Here is a 19,900-nt window from a genome sequence, read left to right as displayed (position 1 = left end):
TGTAGGGTTGTATTTTGAGAATCGGAGAAGGATGGGAAAAGGAAAGAAAAAGTGTTTTATCGGCGTGTCACGGCGTAGATCTCTGGCTTCTGGCTGGGGAGTAGGGAGTGTCCCTGCATCACCTTCCTGTCAGTGGTTAACGATATCCTGAAATCTTGTGGCGTCTATCTGCTTCCTCTGATGCTTCCATTGGACGGTGGGTGTCTGTATTCGTTTATACATTGTGCATCGTTAAGATGTTTTGGTTAATTTTTTCAGCCAGCACATTTTTTTGCATCTCTACTATGCTCGAGGCAATTTAGCCACGAGCGTGTCTAATGCACTTGAGGTTAGTCGTCGAATGTACGTCGTTACGTTGCGTTGAATCATCGACGAAACAGTCCGTAACTTCCCTACGCTGGTCGACGTTGTAGCTTGTAGACGTCTTCCGTCTGCTGTACCTCTGCCGTCGTGGCTACAGCGCATCCCAGCGATCGGTATAGCGGGTTCGTTTTCGTCGTGTTTCTCCCATGTCGGTGTGGGATTAGGGCGTCGTTATCTTGTGACCACCCCAGCAGAGAAGTTACGATAGGCGGTTGGTTGAATCCAAGTCCATCCAAGAGCCGAATCTAACGACGTCTGTCACTTGTTGGTTTTAGTTGCATCCTTTCTTCTATTGTGGCATCGCTGTCTCGGTCGTGCGGTGCGTAGTCATTAGTCGTAGGGTTGTAACTTGCAAGTTGGAGAATCCGCGTGTTTCTTTGCTGATAAACTCACGTTGAATGCGTCTTTGGACAACCAGCTCGTACAAACTTTGTACGCGTATTGTACAAGATGAGTGTGGAAATCAATACGAACAAATTGGAATTGACGTTTCCCAAATTAAGGAATACAATTATCATTGATGTTTGTTTGCACAGGATACTGTCCTACGGATAAGTGAAACTTTGCAAGTTAAAATTTGGAGTGATTATTTGAATTAAAATATATTTAGTAAATATATTACTAGAGCGTGCTACAGATGACTCGTAGTTTAATAGAAATTGTTATTCTAGGAATCTGTAGCGCTGTTAAGAGCAAGGTGGTCAGCTTAGGTGGTCGCTGGCCTAATTGGATTGCGTTTTAATCAGAAAAATTCCGAAGATTCATTTGAATGTTTTATTTAAACACTGTTTATACTATGAAGAGTGAGGGAAAGAGATAGAGAAATATCTCAATTCTTTATATTGTAGAAATAAGGTAACTTTGGAAAGAATTGATAGAATTATGAAGCATTTACATTGGGAACGATAAGATAAACATAAGCTAATTTGTTGTCGCGTTTACAACTATGTTTAGAGATAAGTAAGAACATGGTACATTATCCTCCGTTCATTATATTATGATTATGAAAGATTTTATCTCGACATAAAGAAGTGATACAGTATTAAAAAGTATTTCCTATTAATAATTCTTATTAATCGCTTTTAATTGATTTTTAATTCATGTTTACGTAGGATTAATTTTATCATAGCTCGAACGTTCGACTTGCAACGTCTCCGCCGGTTGTTCTAATGTAGACTGTAATTTCAACAATAATTATATTCCTTACTTTTGAAAATAAATCGAAATTTTGATTTATCCGAATTTCGAGGTGTGCAATTGGCATAAACAAGTTTACGTGAAAATCGATAAATATCTACAAGAAATATTAAATAAAAAAATGGCAATTTGTAATATATTGTTCCAACAAATGGACCTTTTAACAATCAGTTTATACGGTCATATTCCCCGTTCAAAAATACGCTCGAAGTGTTCATCCGGAATATTGATACAGTGAACTGTAAATACTGTAAATACTCCGGTTTTCATTCTACACTTTCACCGTGGAGGAATCATCTGCGGTGATCGTGCAATGTGAAACGGTGTAAATTCGGTTTATACACAAGTCACATCGGCAGTTGTATTCGTCAGAGCTGATTGGTGCACGGAAATACTTGCGAGAAAGCAAGTATAGGCAACGAAAGTGTCGGTAAACCAACCTCTGGTGATAGAGGAGGAGGTGTCCTTGCAATTTCATAGAAACGCTTCTTCCAGGTATCTGTTTTAGACCAACACGAGTACGAACGAATAATTACGGAAAATTATTTTGTTCCCTGTATGCAACCTCGAAGACCTAGTAATAACCAATAACAGAGCAAAAAAAAAAAGACAAGGTTAAAGAAGAAAAAAAGACGTTCGTGCACCTGGTCACGAGTGATCACGTACTCGCTTATCGAGTGGACTAAACGTGAGACAAAACACGACATTACAATTTCTGGTGTTCGAGATAGCCAGCTCACAGTTGCGATGTATGAAATTTTCAAGCGGAAAGCTTGCAGATGTACAAGATTAATCGGATTGAATAACTTTCTGGCAATTTCCACGGTGTTATTTTAACCTTGGTCTTGTTTGCGTTTTAATTGCTTGAAAAATAAGGAAATAACGTGTCAGCGATGAATGTACACGAGTCCCACAAAGTAGATTATTTGTGTCGTTATTTATTCTCTTTTTTACGCTTGGTTACGTTAATTATAAATACTGCGCGGAGAATGACCTTATCTCGTAGTTTTTCTTGCAGAAAGATCCCGCGATAAAAGGTTTTCCGTTCGAACATGAGAATTTCGATTAAATCGTTAACTTACTAACTTAGTGGCTAGTTATCGACCTTTTTGTTTAACTTTCTACACAGAAAGAAATGTCATCTTAACAAAAGCGAAGAGTACATGCTTTTCTTTTTATTGACAAGTTTTACAATTGATCCGGTTAATCACATGTATCGAGGAGTCTTCAACGTTTGTTGTATTTAAAAAAGTATCTTGACGATTTATGCGATTGTTGATAGCAGTTGACGAGCGGTGAGTTTCAAGTGTTCCAGGCCACATTGGGCGAAGTTTTGAGCAACCAGACACTGGTCGTCGTCCACAGCTAAATAAGAAAGAATGGAAACGTGTGAAACAACTGGCACTGGTGTGAAAAGTCACGTTATCATTTGTCCGATTAACGTACCATCCTTGGCACATTGGTGTACACTATTGTGAACGACCTCCTTGCTCTCGCCGTCAGGGAATATACTGTCGAGCAGTTCGTCGATCTTCTGTGTGTTAATAACGTTGCCATCCATCTAAAACAGGTGCAATATATTATAGACAATGCTAGTAAGCATACATATCGAAAAATGTCACTTTCGACGGATGAAAAAGGTAACTTAAAGTAAAGAATTCGAGGAGAAGCAAAATTAAAAATTAATTTTCGGTATTTCTACGATTTTATAAAATATAGAATCTTTTCACTGATCGAAAATTTTCTGCATCACAGTTTTGCAAAATTCGTACTCTGTTGTGAAGCAAATATCTTCTTACCTTTATTGATATTCTATATTTAGTTTCTAAAATACGATTATTCACTGTACATAAATTAATTATTACACTACCGTAATGAATCGGATGTAGTAACATGTACTGTTGTACTAGCGGTATATTAATTTTGTATGCTATTTGAGTTTCCTTTTTTTTGTTTATTATACTCTTCATTGGCAGGAACCTAAGTTGTACTTGTTCGATAAATTCTCCATGCTTGACTATGCTAAGTAGAATGAGACTTTACGTACCAGACCCATCTTCTGCATCATACAGGCTTCGAGGCATCCACGTTTTCTCACTATCTCAGGGCTGTTGTCGTGAACTAAACTTGGGAGATCAGCTATCGAAGAAGTATTTTCTTTATTATTTATTTTCGTTTCGAGCCGTCTATTTAATTCTTTTCTTCGATGGAAAATATTTACGTTGAAACGTAAACAGTACTCGTTTCATTGGTTCCAATTTATTATTAATAAAGTCGTATGGCACCGTAAAATATGTTAAAATGTATCTATATCACTTTTTAACGAGTTTCTACTTACCGATGCTAAGATCCATTTGTTTCAAGCACGACTCGGACATCTCATTGGCAGTAACCTAAAATTACGAAAATGAAAAATATTAACTTTTCGAACGTAGCTTAGAGAAACGATAGATTCCGTGATATTATCGAAATTCAGTTTTACAGAGTCGTCTGCGTTTTCTCTTCTCTACGTTTAGCGTAATCGAGCTTGAGCCACGGAAACTTTAAACCGGTTAAAGACATACCCCGCAACATACGAAGTAAAGCACGCAGAAAAGAGCGACGATAGTCTTCATGCTTGCGTTTTTCGTGATATTGATATGCAAAGTGTTTGCGGAAGAAGAGCACATACTTAAACAATACTTTCGATGTGCGAAAGGAACTTATTCGACTGGTTAGTCAGCGTTTCGCCTTGCTATTTATACCTCATAGGTGAATAAGAAGTAGAAGATTGATCGTCGCTGATAATGGCTTTACGTAATTTAATTTCCCGGAAACATAGTAAACATTTACGTGTTTATGAGGTGAATTATTTGCGATTACGATAGATATGTATTGTAATCATTTTTATATATATTTGCAGTTCGTTGAGATACATATCTTCATCGATCACATATCTTCATCCATCTTTAATTCTTTGGGAACGTTCGAATTTGAATATTTGGTAAAACGGAAAGCTTTTCGAGAAGACTAAATTTTATTAAAAATGAATTCTATTACCTCTAAGCTAGACAGAGAAAAATTATTGGCAGATGTTTCGTATTTGACAGGAATATAGGTAGTTTGTCTTTTTCTGATACCCAACTCTGAATTAAGCTAATCGATTTGAATCTTTTTTTTTTACTATTAAAATTTTCGTGGAAATCGCCGTCTGATTGCAGCACAATTTTACGAGTCACAACATGCACACGGATGATATTCCACGAAATATTAATTGTGCCATTGATAGGGAAATGAAACAGCAAAAAAAAACTTATCGACGTATAACACGTGATCGGTATAAATTCTCTTACCAAGAACAATTCAATGTTACAATAATATGTTTCTATACTTTATACGGTTACATTATAAACATTTATTTTGTTATAGTCCCGTTTGTCTTATGGAGCAAGTTGCAAAAACGAATCCACTCTTACAAATGTCGTCCTGTTCTTGCGCTGAAACAATGAAATAGATGTTTATGAAGATATTACGCTGATATTATTGACAACAGTTGCATGCTTTTAATGTCTGTAAAAATAACAAATTCCGACACTAGCCTAGGTTTTGTTTGATTTGATAGCTCCAGTTTTGATAACATCAAAAACTACCTATATTTTAACTATGTCTATTGAAATATAATTTTCATCTCGGAAAGAGAGCAACGAGGGAGAATATCAGGCTTAAATATTGACTTTATCGATACCTATTAATTGTAGCTGATCTGAGCTAAGATCAGAGGCGAAAATTAGATGAAAAGGTTTTATTCGAAATGTATATACAATGTACGTATCTGGAATATATCGCAAAGACGTCAAAATACTTGTGAACGTTAGTGTACGCCATGTACGGCTTTTAATCTATGAAAGAGAGTAGGAAAATGTTATCTAAGTATATAATTTGTAAATAATCGTAGCTTTTTCTTTGTAGTTCCTCGAATAGTTTATTCTGTTTATATCTATTTCGTGCGTTAAATATTGTTGGTTAAGAATTCTAAAAACGTGCATGTTATTTTCTATTTGCTATTTAATATCGATTATGTCGAAGCGGAATTTCGTAAATTCCCAAGAATTTTTCATTTACTTTCTACGACACTCTGTTCTCATTATATGTTTCTATCTGATTATATAATTTCAAATACTATTGATAACAGCAAATGACCGTTCGAATATATTATCTGTGACCGACATTTAAAAAAAATATTTCCAGGAAAAAGATACTAACGTTATTTTTCTGGTCGATAGTTCACAATTTCATCGGTCGCTATATTAGATTTTCTAATAATTGGCGCTATAGATCGAGTTTTATACTTTGACAAAAAATTCAAACTTACCCTTTTTGCAACATTCGTTCAATGTTTGATTCGTGGCTATGGGGAAATTGTTGCGTTCCGCCGTTTTTAATAAATATTCAAACCGAATGTTCTTGCCTTCCACCTGCAAACATTATGAAATAACAAAAATTTTGTTTGAAATATCGACAAGTCGTTAGATAATTAAAGAATTAAATGATAATCAACGTTTACCATGTGAGCTTTGTCCAGAACGCATGTAATGAAACAACCGAAGTCCAACATGACGTTTTCGAAGTTTTCGCGTGATATATTTTCCTCTTGGAAAATGGCGTCCAACTTTATCAAATCCGCTATAGTCGTTGATAAAATCATTAGGAATGACAAATATCAAATATCTATTATTTTCGTGGACATGAATTATAATAATTTCTCTCTTCTAATCTTTTAAACAGAATCGTACTTGAATTTTATTTACTTGCTATTATTTAATAATTTACCACGTATATGTTTACATTGATTATATCTTTTAGAATAGAAATGAGAATTATAAAGGAAAATGTAAAATACAGAATTTTCTAAGAAATTAAAAAAGAGAAAAGAATCGCGAAATTATATACAATAAATTATTTAGAAACAAATTATTAGTTATTTTATAATACATACTGTCAGTTAGATTGCTCTGGTGCAAACATTGCCGTATATCCTTTATATTAATGTTTAACATTTTTGTGAATTGTATTAGATTGCTTGCTCGGACGAGTATCTGTAGTAGATGGTAATTACTTCAATCGTAATAATTAATTATTTTTTAACGTAGAGTGTATAAAAGTATCATGTTAATTACAAAACTTTTTGGTCCCGTTAATATACAGATCATTTAATACCCAGTTAATATTAGATACATCTATCATACTTCCAAAAGTTTAGCAGTTCAATGTATTATACAGGGTAGTTGGTAACTGGTGGTACAAGCGGAAAGGGGGTGATACTACGCGAAAAAAGAAGTCGAAAATATAGAACAAAATTTAAAAATTTAAAAATTTAAAAATTTGAAAATTAAAAAATTTAAAAATTTGAAAATTTGAAAATTTAAAAATTTAAAAATTTTAAAAATTAAAAAAGTAACGTCAATCGAGACAACGATCTACAGTGAGATCCATTATAACGAGACGTGATAAAGTGCACGCGTACCAAGCGAGAATTCAAAGTCGATTTTCTCGGAAACAAAGCCTCGAACGAAAAATTTTTATTCTATATTTTCGACTTCTTTTTTCGCGTAGAATCACCCCCTTTCCGCTTGCACCACCAGTTACCAACCACCCTGTATATTACAAATTATTTGCGTGTATTTACATGTATTGCATAAAAAATTGCAATCCTGTTCATGTTAGCGCTATACAAATATCAGTGTAACAAAATATTTTCATTTCATATTTTAACATTATAATTTTATTTACGCGAAGAGATCTTCTCTCATATTTACAAAGAAACTTATTAAAGAAAGAGAAAGAGAAAGCAGTAAAAAGCAATCGAAAATAACTTATTAAAATATTACGTAATTACATCTACAAACTTTACAAATCTAAAATTGTAGAAATTTTCAATTATTTGTATATTATTATATAAATATTTTACCTACACAAAAATATACCTTGTTGTGTGTACTTACGTTTACGGAAAGAACGTAGACAAGAATCGCGAGATATCGTCTCTTTCCCATCTTTCCAAACGATTACAATCTTTTAAAATCACTGTCACGATGTCAACGAGAAATTCAGAAGCTGTTTCTGCGAAAAAGTATGCAAACTGCGCGACTGCAAAGCATCTCTGCTTATATTTATCGTCGACCGTGAAAACGGTGCCCCAGTTGACAAACGTATCGGATTTTAACCAAAATTGTTTTATGCATACGTATCAAAAGTGAGTTAGTCAGCGAAAATGAAGCAACGACGTTCAAGGCAATAAAGAACGACAAGAGAACAAACGAAGTGGTTTTAAACAATGATATAATTTTATTTACTTCAACGGGGTGCAGATAAAAGAGGAGAAAGCTGCATGATTTTATCCAAGACGAAGAGAAAAATGAAAATAGGGAAAGAAAGACACAAAGATGGGGATAATTTTGATACTACTGCTTCGAATATTCTGCAATCTTCCAAGTAAGAACATTATTTACGTACCAAAATAACATCCATCGTTCCATTGTTACCGAATTGTTCTGAAATTTGTAAAGATCGAAAGAAAGATTCTAGTACTACTAAAATTTTATTTTATCTCCAATTGATCGTCGCGTAATTCTCAAAGAAAGAGCTTGGAAAGTGGACCAAGATCGTTAAAACTAATCGTAAGATACTAACTCTCACGCTGTTACTATTTTAATTTCACTGATAATTATCGTATTATTTTAACGAAAAAGATATCTTCCACTTAAAATATTCGATGAACTTTCGTCTTTCCTGAAGTCGTGGTTGCTCGGCTTTTCGAAGAGCGATCCATGGGGTTTCGTTAATAAGAATGAGATTAAACGAAGCCGATTCGGGGCATCGTTACTCACGCAAACACCACGGTGGTGGCGGCGGTTGGCTTATGAATAAACACTGCGGCGTTAACGCGTTATGAATAATTAACCTGCACTCGAGACACGGACGCTGTGTGCATTTCAACGTGAAACAGGCCAATGTTTTACGACCACCCGGTATACGTACGATCGCGCGAATGTATGCTTTCGGGATATTTCACGGTGAAAACTGATGCATTGTGATCGTGTATGGAAATTTTTCATCTTGAAAGCAACGAGAGGTTTCATTTGCTTTTTATCTTCTTTCTTTCTTTCTTCTTTCGCGATCTTTTACTACATAAAAGAGGCTAAAAAGGTGTAGATACACGAATGCAGAATTTTTGAACTTTTTAATTACGTACAAACTGCGAGTCCGTTATTTATTATTTTCTATCTTATTCGTCTGTAACTCGAATATCTCTATGTTAATAGTCATTTTCTATTACGTATTTTGGTCTGTATTTGTCACTACATTAAAATATTTTAGGAATCGTGCTATACAGTGTGAGTAATTATTATATTTTCACAATATCTCATTTCTGTATATTTGACATTGATTTAATGGATTTCTAATTCGTAGCTTCGAATTTGATCTTTTCCACGCGTTGTAGCTTCCTTTCTCAAGCGACGGATACGACAAAAGAATGAAACAGATTTTTAACATTAGTCCCCTATCGTCCCATGAAACGTAATCTGGCAATTTAAAGAATATTTCATTGTATCTTTAGGAAAGTAAACGTATTAAATATCAAAGGTATATTATTCTTTTCTCGCTGTCGTTCTTCATAATCCACGAGATTGTCCATGCTTGACTCACAGCATGCTGTCTAGCGAACGACGAGCAACGATCGCGTTAGCGTAAGCGACTCACGTTGTGAGGCGGTATAATGTAGCCCGTAATGGTCGAAGTTGGCTGGCATACAGGATGGAATAAAGTTACGACGACCTTACGCGACAGCGAAGACACGACACGGAGACACTTTTGCAAATGGTCGGCTTTACGACCGATTACAGACGTCGGATACGTTTTCGATGGAATCACGGATTCGGGTCCGGACCCAAGTGGAATATTAAGTCAGAAATGTAAGTTTCTTGTTCGAATATCGGATGCCCGTGTCCTCGTGATCATCGACCGATAGATCGATCGTGAATCGCGAAATATCGCCAACTAAACGAACTTAAACGAAGAAATTATCGATAACGCGTGCGCTGGTTCGCGAAAGTAGAGTCGAACGCTTATCACAGGCAAGTTCGATGACCACATCGTATGCGTCGTAAGATATTTTGAAGTTTCTTAAATTTAATAAATTTGTAAGTTAGAAGAGCGGCTACGTAGAGAAGATTTGATCGGCGAGACAATTTTTATTACGGAAGGATCGTTTATTATTCAGCTGCGTCACTAACGATAAAAAGAATCGACACGCGACACCAATGGTTCGATTAATATTTATGAAGTTGGAGAAGGGAAGGATGCACCACGAGCTGTATCTCTTACATCATTTTATTAAACGTACTACACGTGGTAATTCGAATGATTACAACTTCATAGCCTTCAACGAATGATATTTGGTCGACTGTCTTATTAGTTGAACAACTTCCCTATGTAACAGTCTACGTATTTGTTACCGATGTTGCACTCGTCTGTTTCCCCTTTGGCTATAACAAAGCAAGTAGTTCGAGTTAACAAATATGGACAGCAAATGTGTACGAGCATCATCGATAATAACAATTTCTCGGCAATTAAGAAGCTCCGTTCGCGTTGTCCTTCTGAATATAGCATCTGTTTGATACTTTAAAACTATATCTTTAAACATCCAGGATAGCCGCTCAGGGTCGCTAATTTGTTTGTTCACGATGCTTAGAGAAATTGCTATTAATTTTTCGATTTCTTTGCCAAGTAATTAGAAAAATTCGAAGATTATAAAATCGTCAAGCGTCGATCAGAACTAAACATCGATACTTACTGCCAGCACTGCATTCATTTGCGATATCCTTCACAAGTTTGATATCATCGTCGTTGCCAGCGTGGACGGTTTCTATCATTTTGTACACCGGATCCATATTGAAATCGAAGCCTTTCAACTAGATAAAAAAGATAGAAGAAAAAAAAACGATTAAAACCATTGGTCGAAGTTAACTGATCGTTCGGTTAACAATACACGTACCACGTTCATTCGTTTCATCACACAGGCTTTCAGGCAACCCATTTTCCTGATGTCAGCGTCAGCTTTCGGTTGCTGGATGTTCGTTGCAGTGTCTGAAACGCGATAATCATAATACATTTCACAACGAATCTAAAAAATCAATTTTTCTTTTATCTAATATTTTTTCCAATATATTTCGTTGAATTAAAAGATTTTTTAAGAGATTTTACCTTCTGCGATGTTAAGCTCGTCGGCGCACGGTTTGATATCCGGCAACAAGTACTCCATGTATTTTCCGATTACGGCGTCCTGATCCATACCGCGCACGATCGTCTGCAAAAAAAGATTATCGATAAAAGCTAAAAAATTATTGTTCGCCGTATGATTGTAAATAACATTGCGACGGTGTATTATAAGAAGACGACGATGTCAAAGAGAAAAGAGTTCGCATGTGGTGAAATTTCATCCATGATAGCCCTTAAGGATTAAAGAATATGTTAATATTAGGCTGCGAATTTATGAAAACTGACATTTTGGAAAATATAGGAATGCAGATGATGGAAAAAGTAGTATCAGTAGTAATATGTTATGCAAAAAGCTTTGTCGCGATTCCTTTGATTTTTAAATACACGTCACATCTGTTCATCGCACCAAGTTCTTTTTTTTTAACGCAATGCGACTGATTGGCGTGAAACGTGCAATATGTTGGCAATCTTCGTTGCTGAATGTCTTGGATTTCGTTCAGTTAAGTTTGCTATTTCACCGCTATTTGTTATCGGCCTGTCACTTCGTCTTTCATCTTCCAAGTCTCTGGTGAACTTCATCTGCGTGATCTTCGAGTAATCTTCATCGTTAAACTTTCTAATCCATCTTGCAATAATACGTTTGTTAGTGGAATTATCACCATAGACACCACAAATTCATTTCTTTATTTACTCTACACTCTTTTTCCCGGAAATAAAAAACCATGGAATGGCAAAAATGAATACTCTGATCGCCAATTCCGAAGATACAATCTTCTCGATCGAAACTGAAGAAGAACTGGCCGATACTGCGGATGAAATACAAACTTGGAAACCATTCTTAACTGGATGCTTTATCCGTCACAGTTAAACTTATTAAACAACGTAGTATTTATAAACTGAAGCGTTCGTTATAATATTCGAGGATAAAACATCCTGTAGTTTTAAAAAAACTAGTCTTAGAAACAAAAAAAAAATCGAACGAGAAAATTAAAAAGTTGTGCAACAGTAAGGAAGACGGTTCCAATATTTAAATTGTATTTATCAGAAGAGAAAGGACGGTATATAGGTTTCAGATTAAAAATTGCAGCATTCAGCTACTACTGTTAACATCGGATGATTTATACTACTTTCCAAAAACTGATTTGTCTCTAATCGATCTATAGTTGATTTATATCGATTTACTCGAATTACTAAAAAATGAGCCTCCTTATTATCGCGGTTACCTGTTTAATTTCTAAAAAATCGACTTACCACGACGGCCAACAGGCAAGTAAAAGTCACAAGGGTCTTCATCTTTCAGTCGACGTATCAAAACTTAATTTCTGAACGAAGATCGATTGGTTTCCTACTGGTATCACAGTGTGCAGTATTGGATCCCGTGGGACGATATTTATATGGAGAACAGAGACAATAGCTGGTGTTAAGGTCTGACAGCGTACAGCAGGAAACGAGATAATTGCCTCTGGTTCTACCTCGATTTACGTAAGGTTGGTTCAAGTACGGCCGAAATACGTCTAATCATCATTGGCACGCGTCAAATTTGTCACAGAAAAGTGATCGTTTGCCGTGCGTTCGGTGATCTTGGAAGAAGCACTTGTTCAACGTAAATTACAGGATCGAATCAGCCATCCTGTAATAATGGCATCGTCCTGTACCGTAGTACTGTAATCTCGACTAGGAGACTAGAAATGACAGTGCAATCGAGTATTCGCTGATTTGTTTGTTTCTTCCTCCTCTTATTCGCCTTCTGAGAATCGTACGACCAAGGAGAAACGAGCTGGTTGAGTATAGCGAGTAGTCTTTGACGACGAAGGATCTGTTTGATCGTAGGATATTGAGGGATGACGAAAGAGCATGAAACTGTGAATAGAGCGAAAAAGAGATTCGTTGAGAAAAGTATGATTAAAGGTTCCACGAATGATAGCAAGAAAGATGATGATTAAGTCTTTTTGCAAACTGGCGTGAGGTCAGATGATTAGAATAAAGATTGGTTGGACAAATTGCGTAAGATACGATTATTAAGGAGGTAGAGGAAAAATAACGACGGCAAGGTTTTTAAAGATACACCGAGGAGATTAAATAATCGTAACGACTGATTATATTGACATTTAACAATCGTATCGATTGATTATGCTGGCGAGAAAGAAGTGGAATTCTATTGAGAAATTTTTGAAGTTAAACGTTAATGTTGACTGATTAGAAAGATTAAAGTGTCTTATATCAATTTATTATCTTAGTAAAAGAGAAGCGAGACATTGTCGTGCAATTCGTAAGATTAAAGTATAACTGATCGAGATCGTGATCGTCGATTGTTATCCAACTACGGTGTATTTTATAACATACAGTTTCTCTTCTACGATAGGTTCGTAATATAATTACAAGTAATGGTAACGCAAGAGATTCGGTTATATTAAAAATATAAAGCAGATATTTCCTGCAATTTCCTTTTAAGAGATCCTCTTAATACTTGTCCACGTAACATTGAATGAAAGAGTAAGCCATCTTGCAATCGTCCGACATATCTTTAACTGAAACGAAACTGTGTTAGTAAAGAATATAGTTTTAAATAAATAGGTAGACGTAATGTACCTTTATCGAGGCATTCAACTGCATTCTGTTTCATAGGTTCGATCTTCTCAGGTTCTTCGTTGTGCACGATCTTGATGAACTCGTTTATCATCTCTAAATCTATCTTGGAGTCTTTCAACTTAAATACAAAGATGTTCTGCGTTATGCAACTATTCCGTAATTTAACTTTCGGTTAAATTAAAAAACATCGTCTATGAATTTTTTGCTCGATTGTAATATCTTATCGGTTAATCGAAAGATGATCAAGTATAACAAGTTATTAGGCGAATTGAATTTACCGGATGTTAATAAATATTTAAAGCCTCTTTCAAATGAGCTCACCATGTTCAGAGATTTTAATATACACGATCTTAAACACGAAGCTTTATCCACTCCCAGTTTTGCCTCCTGGTCAAATATTATCCTTGGGTCCGCTGAAATATTATAATATTTCGCGTATCAATTTAATAAATTATGTCTCTCTGTTGGAGAAAATAATCATTACACTAACTTTCAGTGTAGCCAATTGTTTTCGCACACTTTAGAGTAGGAACCTTCGAAAGCTCCAAGTAAGTGTCGATGAAATCTGCTTGGATAACTGCCTGAATAATTAACAAATATCGATTAATAATACTCAACGAATAAACAATTCGTAGCCTATACGAAAATTTCTATACTCTGCCGATTGAGGAGAAATAACGCGTAAAAATTGCTTGGACGCAACGTTATCGAGAAACGTGAAATAATTTGTATATTGTTTTATCGAGATGTAAAAAGCCTTATAACAGCAGATACAGCACAGGAGTCCATTATACACTGTATATTCTATGACGCGTTGAATTACCGGGGATTCTTCTCAATTTTATTTTTAATATGTACGTTAGTTTCGGTGTCTGATTTCGTGCTCGATGCCTAGCGTTTAACCGTGCAGGCTTCTATCGTGCACGTGCACGTGCATATAATCATCTTTATAAGGTTGCGAATGAAAGAAAGGAAACGAAATAAAATTGAAAGTCGAGCTAGTCTGAATTAACGCAAAAGGAAAAGAAATAAAAATCCAAAGCGGAATTCTTCAAATTAAAGAAAAGCAAGGCAATGAGATTCCAAATTGAGACGTTTTAAATTTCAAATAGATGGAAATTCCAAACTCGATAATAACCAATATTTTACTTACTACAGTTAACAAAAGACAGATGCCAACCAGAAGATTCTTCATTTTGAGGTTGATTTTTGACAAACAAGAAATACGCGTTAAGAATATATTTCCACTACTAAATTTTCTTAGCGAATTGCGGCGATATTTATATTGCAAATGTGCTGATAAAAAAGCCTGTTACATATGATACATAGCCTAAAAAAACCTATTAAAGTATATCGTATTGATGGATCGTTTCCGATCACCTACGTCTCGTATGATGATGATGAGAACTGTTGGTTATATGATTATTAGTCAAAAAACTGGAATAATAATTACTTCCTTTAGTTACGTATCGTCTTGTTCGACGTTCTGTTTATCAGCCACGATTCGAATCGGATTCAAAACACTTATATGATTCAAAACACTGGACAAAAATTTAAAAAATATCAAAATACTTTACTAAAATGAAATAACGCCGCGAAAGTCTTTGTCGATGGAATTAATTAGAGATGATACGAAGAATTTTACGAGAACGAATGTTGTGTATAGTGTAGAAAGCAAAATTGGTAATTCCTTTCAAATCAGGGCAATCTAAAACGTTTATTTGAAACCGTGTTTACAATATTTGAAGTGAAAGTCAGTTAAAGCCGCTAAAAGCTGTATCTTGCGATAAATTTATCCAACTATGTTTCTATAATTACCTAACTATGTTTTTATAACGATATTAAGACGGTTTAAACTGTAAACAAAGTCGGCAGTTTGAACAAACGTTGGCGATCTTCCCAAACATTTTCAAAAGAGAAACCCCGATTTTTTTTCATCTCCGACAGATATAAATAAACGTAGCGACTCAGAGAAGTCATAATAATAATTACCGTTCGTCTATCGAGTAACAATTAATTACCGTTCGTCTATCGAATAATTACCATTGTCAATCGAAGAGTTAGTTGCCATTTTGTCAACCGAAGAATCATCATTTTGTCAACCGAAGAATTTTAAATCCGTCAGTCTGTCAGTCAATTGCCAATATCGAAATTGAGTAAGATTTGAATAAATCGTTACATATTGTTAATTTATTTTCGAACAACTTTAATCCTCTCCGGTGCCAGTATTGCCGCACATAGCAGGTTAGCCGAAAGTGGAACTTATTGCCAGTTGCATTAAACGTCAGTTAATTTCCGAACGCGACAACCAAATAGAAGGTGACAACAGTCATCTTTCGCTTCCTTTCTTTATATCGGTGAAATAGTCATTCATTGTATTTAGAAAAACGAGTCTTTCTAAGTGCAATATATTCGACTTTATTCGTGTACAGATGTTTACGTGGATTAGAAGATTAGATGATTAGATGTGACGTAGATGTTTGAATCTTTTGTAATTCATACGTCAGAGAAATGTTAACAAATACCGCAGAAATAATAATTTCTTCGTGTTTAGTAAACTTTAATAATAAACTCTATTAAATTTTACGATATATGTCTACTTCGTTGTAAAAACGCATATTAATCAATTTTATTATAAAGTTCACGTTATATTGAATTTACGAAACGAAAAACAAACGATGATTTGCCAAAATGAAAAGAAAAATGAGGGTTAATTAAAAATAATTATTGAAGTGCTCAATTTTCATTTAATTGCTTTTGTATTCGCGTCTTTACAGTTGCATCATATCTTGTATTATTTTCTGTGTGATAATTCCAATGCTTCTCTGCTATTCAAGAAATCAAGAAGTCGAAATTCCTTTGAATTAAGCCGGCGTCAAGCAGCGTGAAAACTCGAAAGCGATGTCGCACTCGTCGGTTTTCCCAGCAACTGTAAGGATTTTTAATGAATTATTAGGAATCTATATATTCGATACGTTCTTTCCTATCCAGTTTAATCTTTGCTTACCTTCTTCCACACATTTATTTATCTTATCCATATGTTCCATATGTTCAGAGTCTGACTCTGACTCTTCGCTAAATTTCTTATCCATAAAGTCTTTTAAGTTGTCTACATGGATCTGACCGTTCGTCATCTAAACAACCATTTTTATATCAGAGAACATAGTTGAAGATTGTCGAACATAGAAAAGTTGTAAATATATATTTGAAAAGTTTGATTGTTCGGAAAAAACGACCGAGTACATGTCAGGTACTGTACGGACACGATTAACGTCAGGTTTCGCGTTATAAATTAATCAACAATGGAATTTTAGGGCTTTGAATAGAAAGTTGTTCAGTCACTGTTTAACTATAGACCTTATTTCGATGATCTATCGTCTTTTTTACACTCTCTAAGTTATTCTAATCCTTTGACAATGTAATAAGAACTCAGAATAGAAGATGGACGAAGAATCGAGAATGAAAAATTTAGAAGAAACACCGTCTCTTTATCCTGAAGATTTCCTGCGTTTCTGGTCTTCTAGAAACAAGGTTTTCTAGAAGGATCAGATAAGAGAAAAAAATACGTTCTTTTAACTTTCTATAAGTGATAAATACTAATAATTGTTTGGAGTATGACGACATTTAAGACGTGAGATTTATAATATTATATTCGATAATCGTGTGTGTGTAATATCGTATTGCATATTTGTGTGTCTACCTGGTACATTGTTGAAAAGTTAAGTGAAATTTTCTAGCATAACTAACGATTGAAAAATTTGTCGAAACCTTTCGAGCAAAGAATTCAGGAATTATCAAACATTGGTGAGAAATTGAGGATAAAGTTAAATTAAATAATTGCAAGAAAATTGAAGTATAAACTTACGAACCAACCTAATAAAAGGGCAGTGAGATAAAGGAAAAGATATTCAAAAATAAGGAAAATGTCTTACAATGTTTATGCGTTTCATAACACAGGCTTTCACGCATCCCCATTTGGTCCTTTCCTCACCTTCCAAGTCATTAACGACAAACTTCTCAATTTGATCTAAAATACAGATAGATCGTTTTAACGAATGTGTTAGGAAATCATCGACAAAATTTGAATGATTATTGCAATGCGTTACCTTGCGGAATGTCAACTTCTTCCAAACAAGGTATTATATCCTCTTTTAAAGCTTCTATGAATTCTTCAGCCTTATCCTCACATATGGCTCCCTAAAATAAACATTTGATGTTTATTGAAATTTAATTTTTTACATCTTCTTCCTTTTCATTACACCGTTTACTTTGTCGTTTATTTCATTTTACTTTTTTTTTTTTAGGAGATAAAGTAAAACGCCTGACGAAAGAGTCATTTTCCCGAATACAAAAATTAATATATAACTAGTTATAATACTTTTTTATAGTTAAACATAAATAGTTTCTTGAAACATATACAGGCGATTCAGGCAGTGATCTTGTTCACACGTTTTTTCATTTAATTTGCGAATTGTAAGAAGCTTCAGGTATAGCAGAGGATACGCTGATGTTGTTAAAAAAAAAGCGGCAAATAATTAACTATACGTGATTCTTGTTGCTTACTAATACATAGCGACCAATCGACTATTTGAAATCCTTTGATGATATCTGTAAAATTTATTCTTGCTTATATGCATTTCTAGATTCGTTGCAAATGTTAGTATTATAATTACGATAGTCGTGTTCCACTGCGGTATCAATGAAATTTCTGCGTGTTGTTCAAATGTTTCTATAAATGTTAATGCTTTCACTGTGGACAAAAGTACACTCAACTTCGGTTTTATAGGTAACCGTAGCTAAAACGAATTCTATCCCCTAACGATCCCATAGCAACCAGGACAGGCACTAAATTAATATGGAATCTCACTCACCGCAACGAACAAGAGGCAGCAGATAGCCAAGCTAACTCTCATGTTGTAAGTAAGTTTCGGATAAAAATTCCACAGAAAGCAAAATACTTGACTGACGCCTGTCGACACTTGAACATCATATTTATAGCAGAACTGTGGAAATATGTGTCCAACATCTTCTGAGGTGTTAAGATTCCATTATGGAATAACAGGAAGAGAAATAATTGCTTAATTCATGTTGGTGTTTATGTAACGTGTCTTGATTAAAATCTGCCGGCCCTCGATTGCTTCGGATGAAGAATAAAAAAAATAACAGACTTCGTCAGAATCAGGGAAGATGATCGTCGTTCGTATAATTAAAATTCGGTTTTCTTCTAATGAGCCACGTTCCGTGATCGATACATAACGATCGTTAGGCGTGATTTATTCCCCGATATCTTCGCCGATCACCCCAGTGCCATTGGCATGCGATGATCCGTCATGGGAATGGTTTCTCTTTTTAGACACTTTTTTATGGACGATAACCGACGTTTACGATTCAAACGGACGGAATTAATTGGTCGGCTAATTACTCCGTTCGATTCTATTCTAATTATTGCCTATAATTATCGCAAACACGCGTGTGAAATCTGGAATGATTACAGGTGGCCTTTTAAAATAGAATCGTCGTAACAGGTACGCGTTAACCCTTGCTACGTGGTATCCTCAAAGCTGAGAGTATTTTCGTTGTACAGTATCGGCCACTTTGTGTTTCAAGAGTTTGCAGTTATTACGCGTTCCATAGAATCCAGAAATTTAAGAGAACAATTACGTTTCTATTGGCTTGAAACTCTTTTCTAAAAGTTTACTAATACGAAATATTTGTGGGGTGTGCGCATATGATATCTACAACACGGATATCAAATTAACAACGAAATTAGTAGCAGATTCGATACACGCACTTGAGGAAGTTACTTCCAATTTTTAATTAGTAGCCTATGTTCTTCATAACGTAAGGTGTCAACGTGTAAGAAAAGCTAAAGCCTGGCAAATTTCTACGCAACGAAGAAAGCCATTTTTTTCAGAACGAGTGCATCGAAGTCACGGACAAGGATCGTCGTTTTACATCAGTTAGTCCAACTTTTAACAGCAACGGGACTTATTCGCAAGAATTAAGAACTTTCGAGCTGAAGCATCGACAGAAAGATTCCGAACCAGTTCGACCAACTATTAGAAGAACCGGATTGGGTTTTTCCTTCGATTAAAGGCGGATGACGGACGGCCTTGAATTAATCTGAGCGTTATTATCGTCGTAACAGAAGGAAGTTTAAACCGCGGAAATCAACCTCATCTTAGAACGATCAAAATATTTCATCGATTCGAGCAACCAACTATAAATTTGTCTGCTCGAATGAGACTGTGTAGCTACGGGCGTACAAGATAAATCTTGCCAGTGCACCGTCATAAAGTTGTAAAATAGGTGCGATATTTCATCCTATCGTAAGTTAGGCGTTGCGCACAGGTAGTTTGATATCGAATAATTGATAATAATCTTTCTGTTCTGTGCAATAGTGTATGTAACCGCAAGAGAATCTTTTAATTGCGATATGATTGTCTTAATTACACGGTTGGTAGAAGCTGGTTCGTATAATCCAAAGTCGTGG

General features: G+C 35.1%; 5 protein-coding genes across 7 annotated transcripts in view; 1 reads left to right on the top strand and 4 right to left on the bottom strand.

Annotated features, from left to right (window-relative positions):
* The window catches only part of spri (Src homology 2 domain-containing protein sprint), a 211,550-nt gene that overhangs the window by 13,072 nt on the left and 178,578 nt on the right, over window positions 1–19,900 (top strand). The gene's annotated exons all lie outside the window — the stretch shown is intronic.
* On the bottom strand, window positions 2,721–7,892 carry LOC117158787 (uncharacterized). 2 transcript variants are annotated; one of them, XR_013059247.1, is made up of 6 exons: window positions 7,542–7,892; window positions 6,536–6,635; window positions 6,104–6,222; window positions 5,912–6,014; window positions 4,125–5,036; window positions 3,899–3,953 (listed from the first exon to the last, which is right to left on the bottom strand). XR_013059247.1 is itself a non-coding variant. In XM_033338062.2 (5 exons), the coding sequence occupies exons 1-5, from the start codon at window positions 4,227–4,229 to the stop codon at window positions 2,825–2,827; spliced, it is 468 nt and encodes a 155-aa protein (XP_033193953.2). In that variant the 5' UTR covers window positions 4,230–4,287; the 3' UTR covers window positions 2,721–2,824. The 2 variants fall into 2 exon arrangements, 1 of the variants encoding a protein (XP_033193953.2); XM_033338062.2 differs by lacking the exons at window positions 5,912–6,014; window positions 6,104–6,222; window positions 6,536–6,635; window positions 7,542–7,892 and adding exons at window positions 2,721–2,925; window positions 3,007–3,121; window positions 3,608–3,699 and having other exon boundaries at window positions 4,125–4,287.
* Window positions 9,913–12,924, bottom strand: LOC117158789 (uncharacterized). Its single transcript, XM_033338064.2, has 5 exons — window positions 12,070–12,924; window positions 10,804–10,906; window positions 10,595–10,686; window positions 10,394–10,511; window positions 9,913–10,085 (listed from the first exon to the last, which is right to left on the bottom strand). Exons 1-5 carry the CDS (start codon window positions 12,109–12,111, stop codon window positions 10,012–10,014), a joined length of 429 nt encoding a protein of 142 aa, XP_033193955.1. The 5' UTR covers window positions 12,112–12,924; the 3' UTR covers window positions 9,913–10,011.
* On the bottom strand, window positions 13,024–14,671 carry LOC117158791 (Odorant-binding protein 19d). The gene is made up of 5 exons (XM_033338066.2): window positions 14,561–14,671; window positions 13,898–13,988; window positions 13,729–13,820; window positions 13,408–13,525; window positions 13,024–13,346 (listed from the first exon to the last, which is right to left on the bottom strand). Exons 1-5 carry the CDS (start codon window positions 14,600–14,602, stop codon window positions 13,279–13,281), a joined length of 411 nt encoding a protein of 136 aa, XP_033193957.2. The 5' UTR covers window positions 14,603–14,671; the 3' UTR covers window positions 13,024–13,278.
* LOC117158786 (uncharacterized) lies at window positions 16,132–18,426 on the bottom strand. Its single transcript, XM_033338061.2, has 5 exons — window positions 18,279–18,426; window positions 17,514–17,604; window positions 17,340–17,434; window positions 16,415–16,541; window positions 16,132–16,336 (listed from the first exon to the last, which is right to left on the bottom strand). The coding sequence occupies exons 1-5, from the start codon at window positions 18,318–18,320 to the stop codon at window positions 16,272–16,274; spliced, it is 420 nt and encodes a 139-aa protein (XP_033193952.2). The 5' UTR covers window positions 18,321–18,426; the 3' UTR covers window positions 16,132–16,271.

The sequence above is a fragment of the Bombus vancouverensis genome, chromosome 9 (assembly GCF_051014615.1).
Source record: "Bombus vancouverensis nearcticus chromosome 9, iyBomVanc1_principal, whole genome shotgun sequence".
NCBI classification, from domain to species: domain Eukaryota; kingdom Metazoa; phylum Arthropoda; class Insecta; order Hymenoptera; family Apidae; genus Bombus; species Bombus vancouverensis.
Note: the sequence above shows the minus strand (reverse complement) of the source record. Positions and strands in the feature narration are given on the sequence as shown.

What these genes read in the sequence shown, in the direction of transcription:
- LOC117158787 (XM_033338062.2), bottom strand. Translation starts at nt 4,229, where the DNA reads ATGTGCTCTTCTTCCGCAAACACTTTGCATATCAATATCACGAAAAAC. An exon ending in ACAAATGGATCTTAGCATCG is followed by an intron (nt 3,700 to 3,898) that starts GTAAGTAGAAAC and finishes CTTCTTCGATAG; the next exon opens with CTGATCTCCCAAGTTTAGTT. An exon ending in ACACCAATGTGCCAAGGATG is followed by an intron (nt 2,926 to 3,006) that starts GTACGTTAATCG and finishes TTTCTTATTTAG; the next exon opens with CTGTGGACGACGACCAGTGT.
- LOC117158789 (XM_033338064.2), bottom strand. Translation starts at nt 12,111, where the DNA reads ATGAAGACCCTTGTGACTTTTACTTGCCTGTTGGCCGTCGTG. An exon ending in TGATGAAACGAATGAACGTG is followed by an intron (nt 10,512 to 10,594) that starts GTACGTGTATTG and finishes TTTTTTATCTAG; the next exon opens with TTGAAAGGCTTCGATTTCAA. An exon ending in AAATGAATGCAGTGCTGGCA is followed by an intron (nt 10,086 to 10,393) that starts GTAAGTATCGAT and finishes GCTTTGTTATAG; the next exon opens with CCAAAGGGGAAACAGACGAG.
- LOC117158791 (XM_033338066.2), bottom strand. Translation starts at nt 14,602, where the DNA reads ATGAAGAATCTTCTGGTTGGCATCTGTCTTTTGTTAACTGTA. An exon ending in TCTGTCTTTTGTTAACTGTA is followed by an intron (nt 13,989 to 14,560) that starts GTAAGTAAAATA and finishes TTAATTATTCAG; the next exon opens with GCAGTTATCCAAGCAGATTT. An exon ending in TATTAAAATCTCTGAACATG is followed by an intron (nt 13,526 to 13,728) that starts GTGAGCTCATTT and finishes TTTGTATTTAAG; the next exon opens with TTGAAAGACTCCAAGATAGA.
- LOC117158786 (XM_033338061.2), bottom strand. Translation starts at nt 18,320, where the DNA reads ATGAGAGTTAGCTTGGCTATCTGCTGCCTCTTGTTCGTTGCG. An exon ending in GCTGCCTCTTGTTCGTTGCG is followed by an intron (nt 17,605 to 18,278) that starts GTGAGTGAGATT and finishes TGTTTATTTTAG; the next exon opens with GGAGCCATATGTGAGGATAA. An exon ending in AGAAGTTGACATTCCGCAAG is followed by an intron (nt 17,435 to 17,513) that starts GTAACGCATTGC and finishes TCTGTATTTTAG; the next exon opens with ATCAAATTGAGAAGTTTGTC.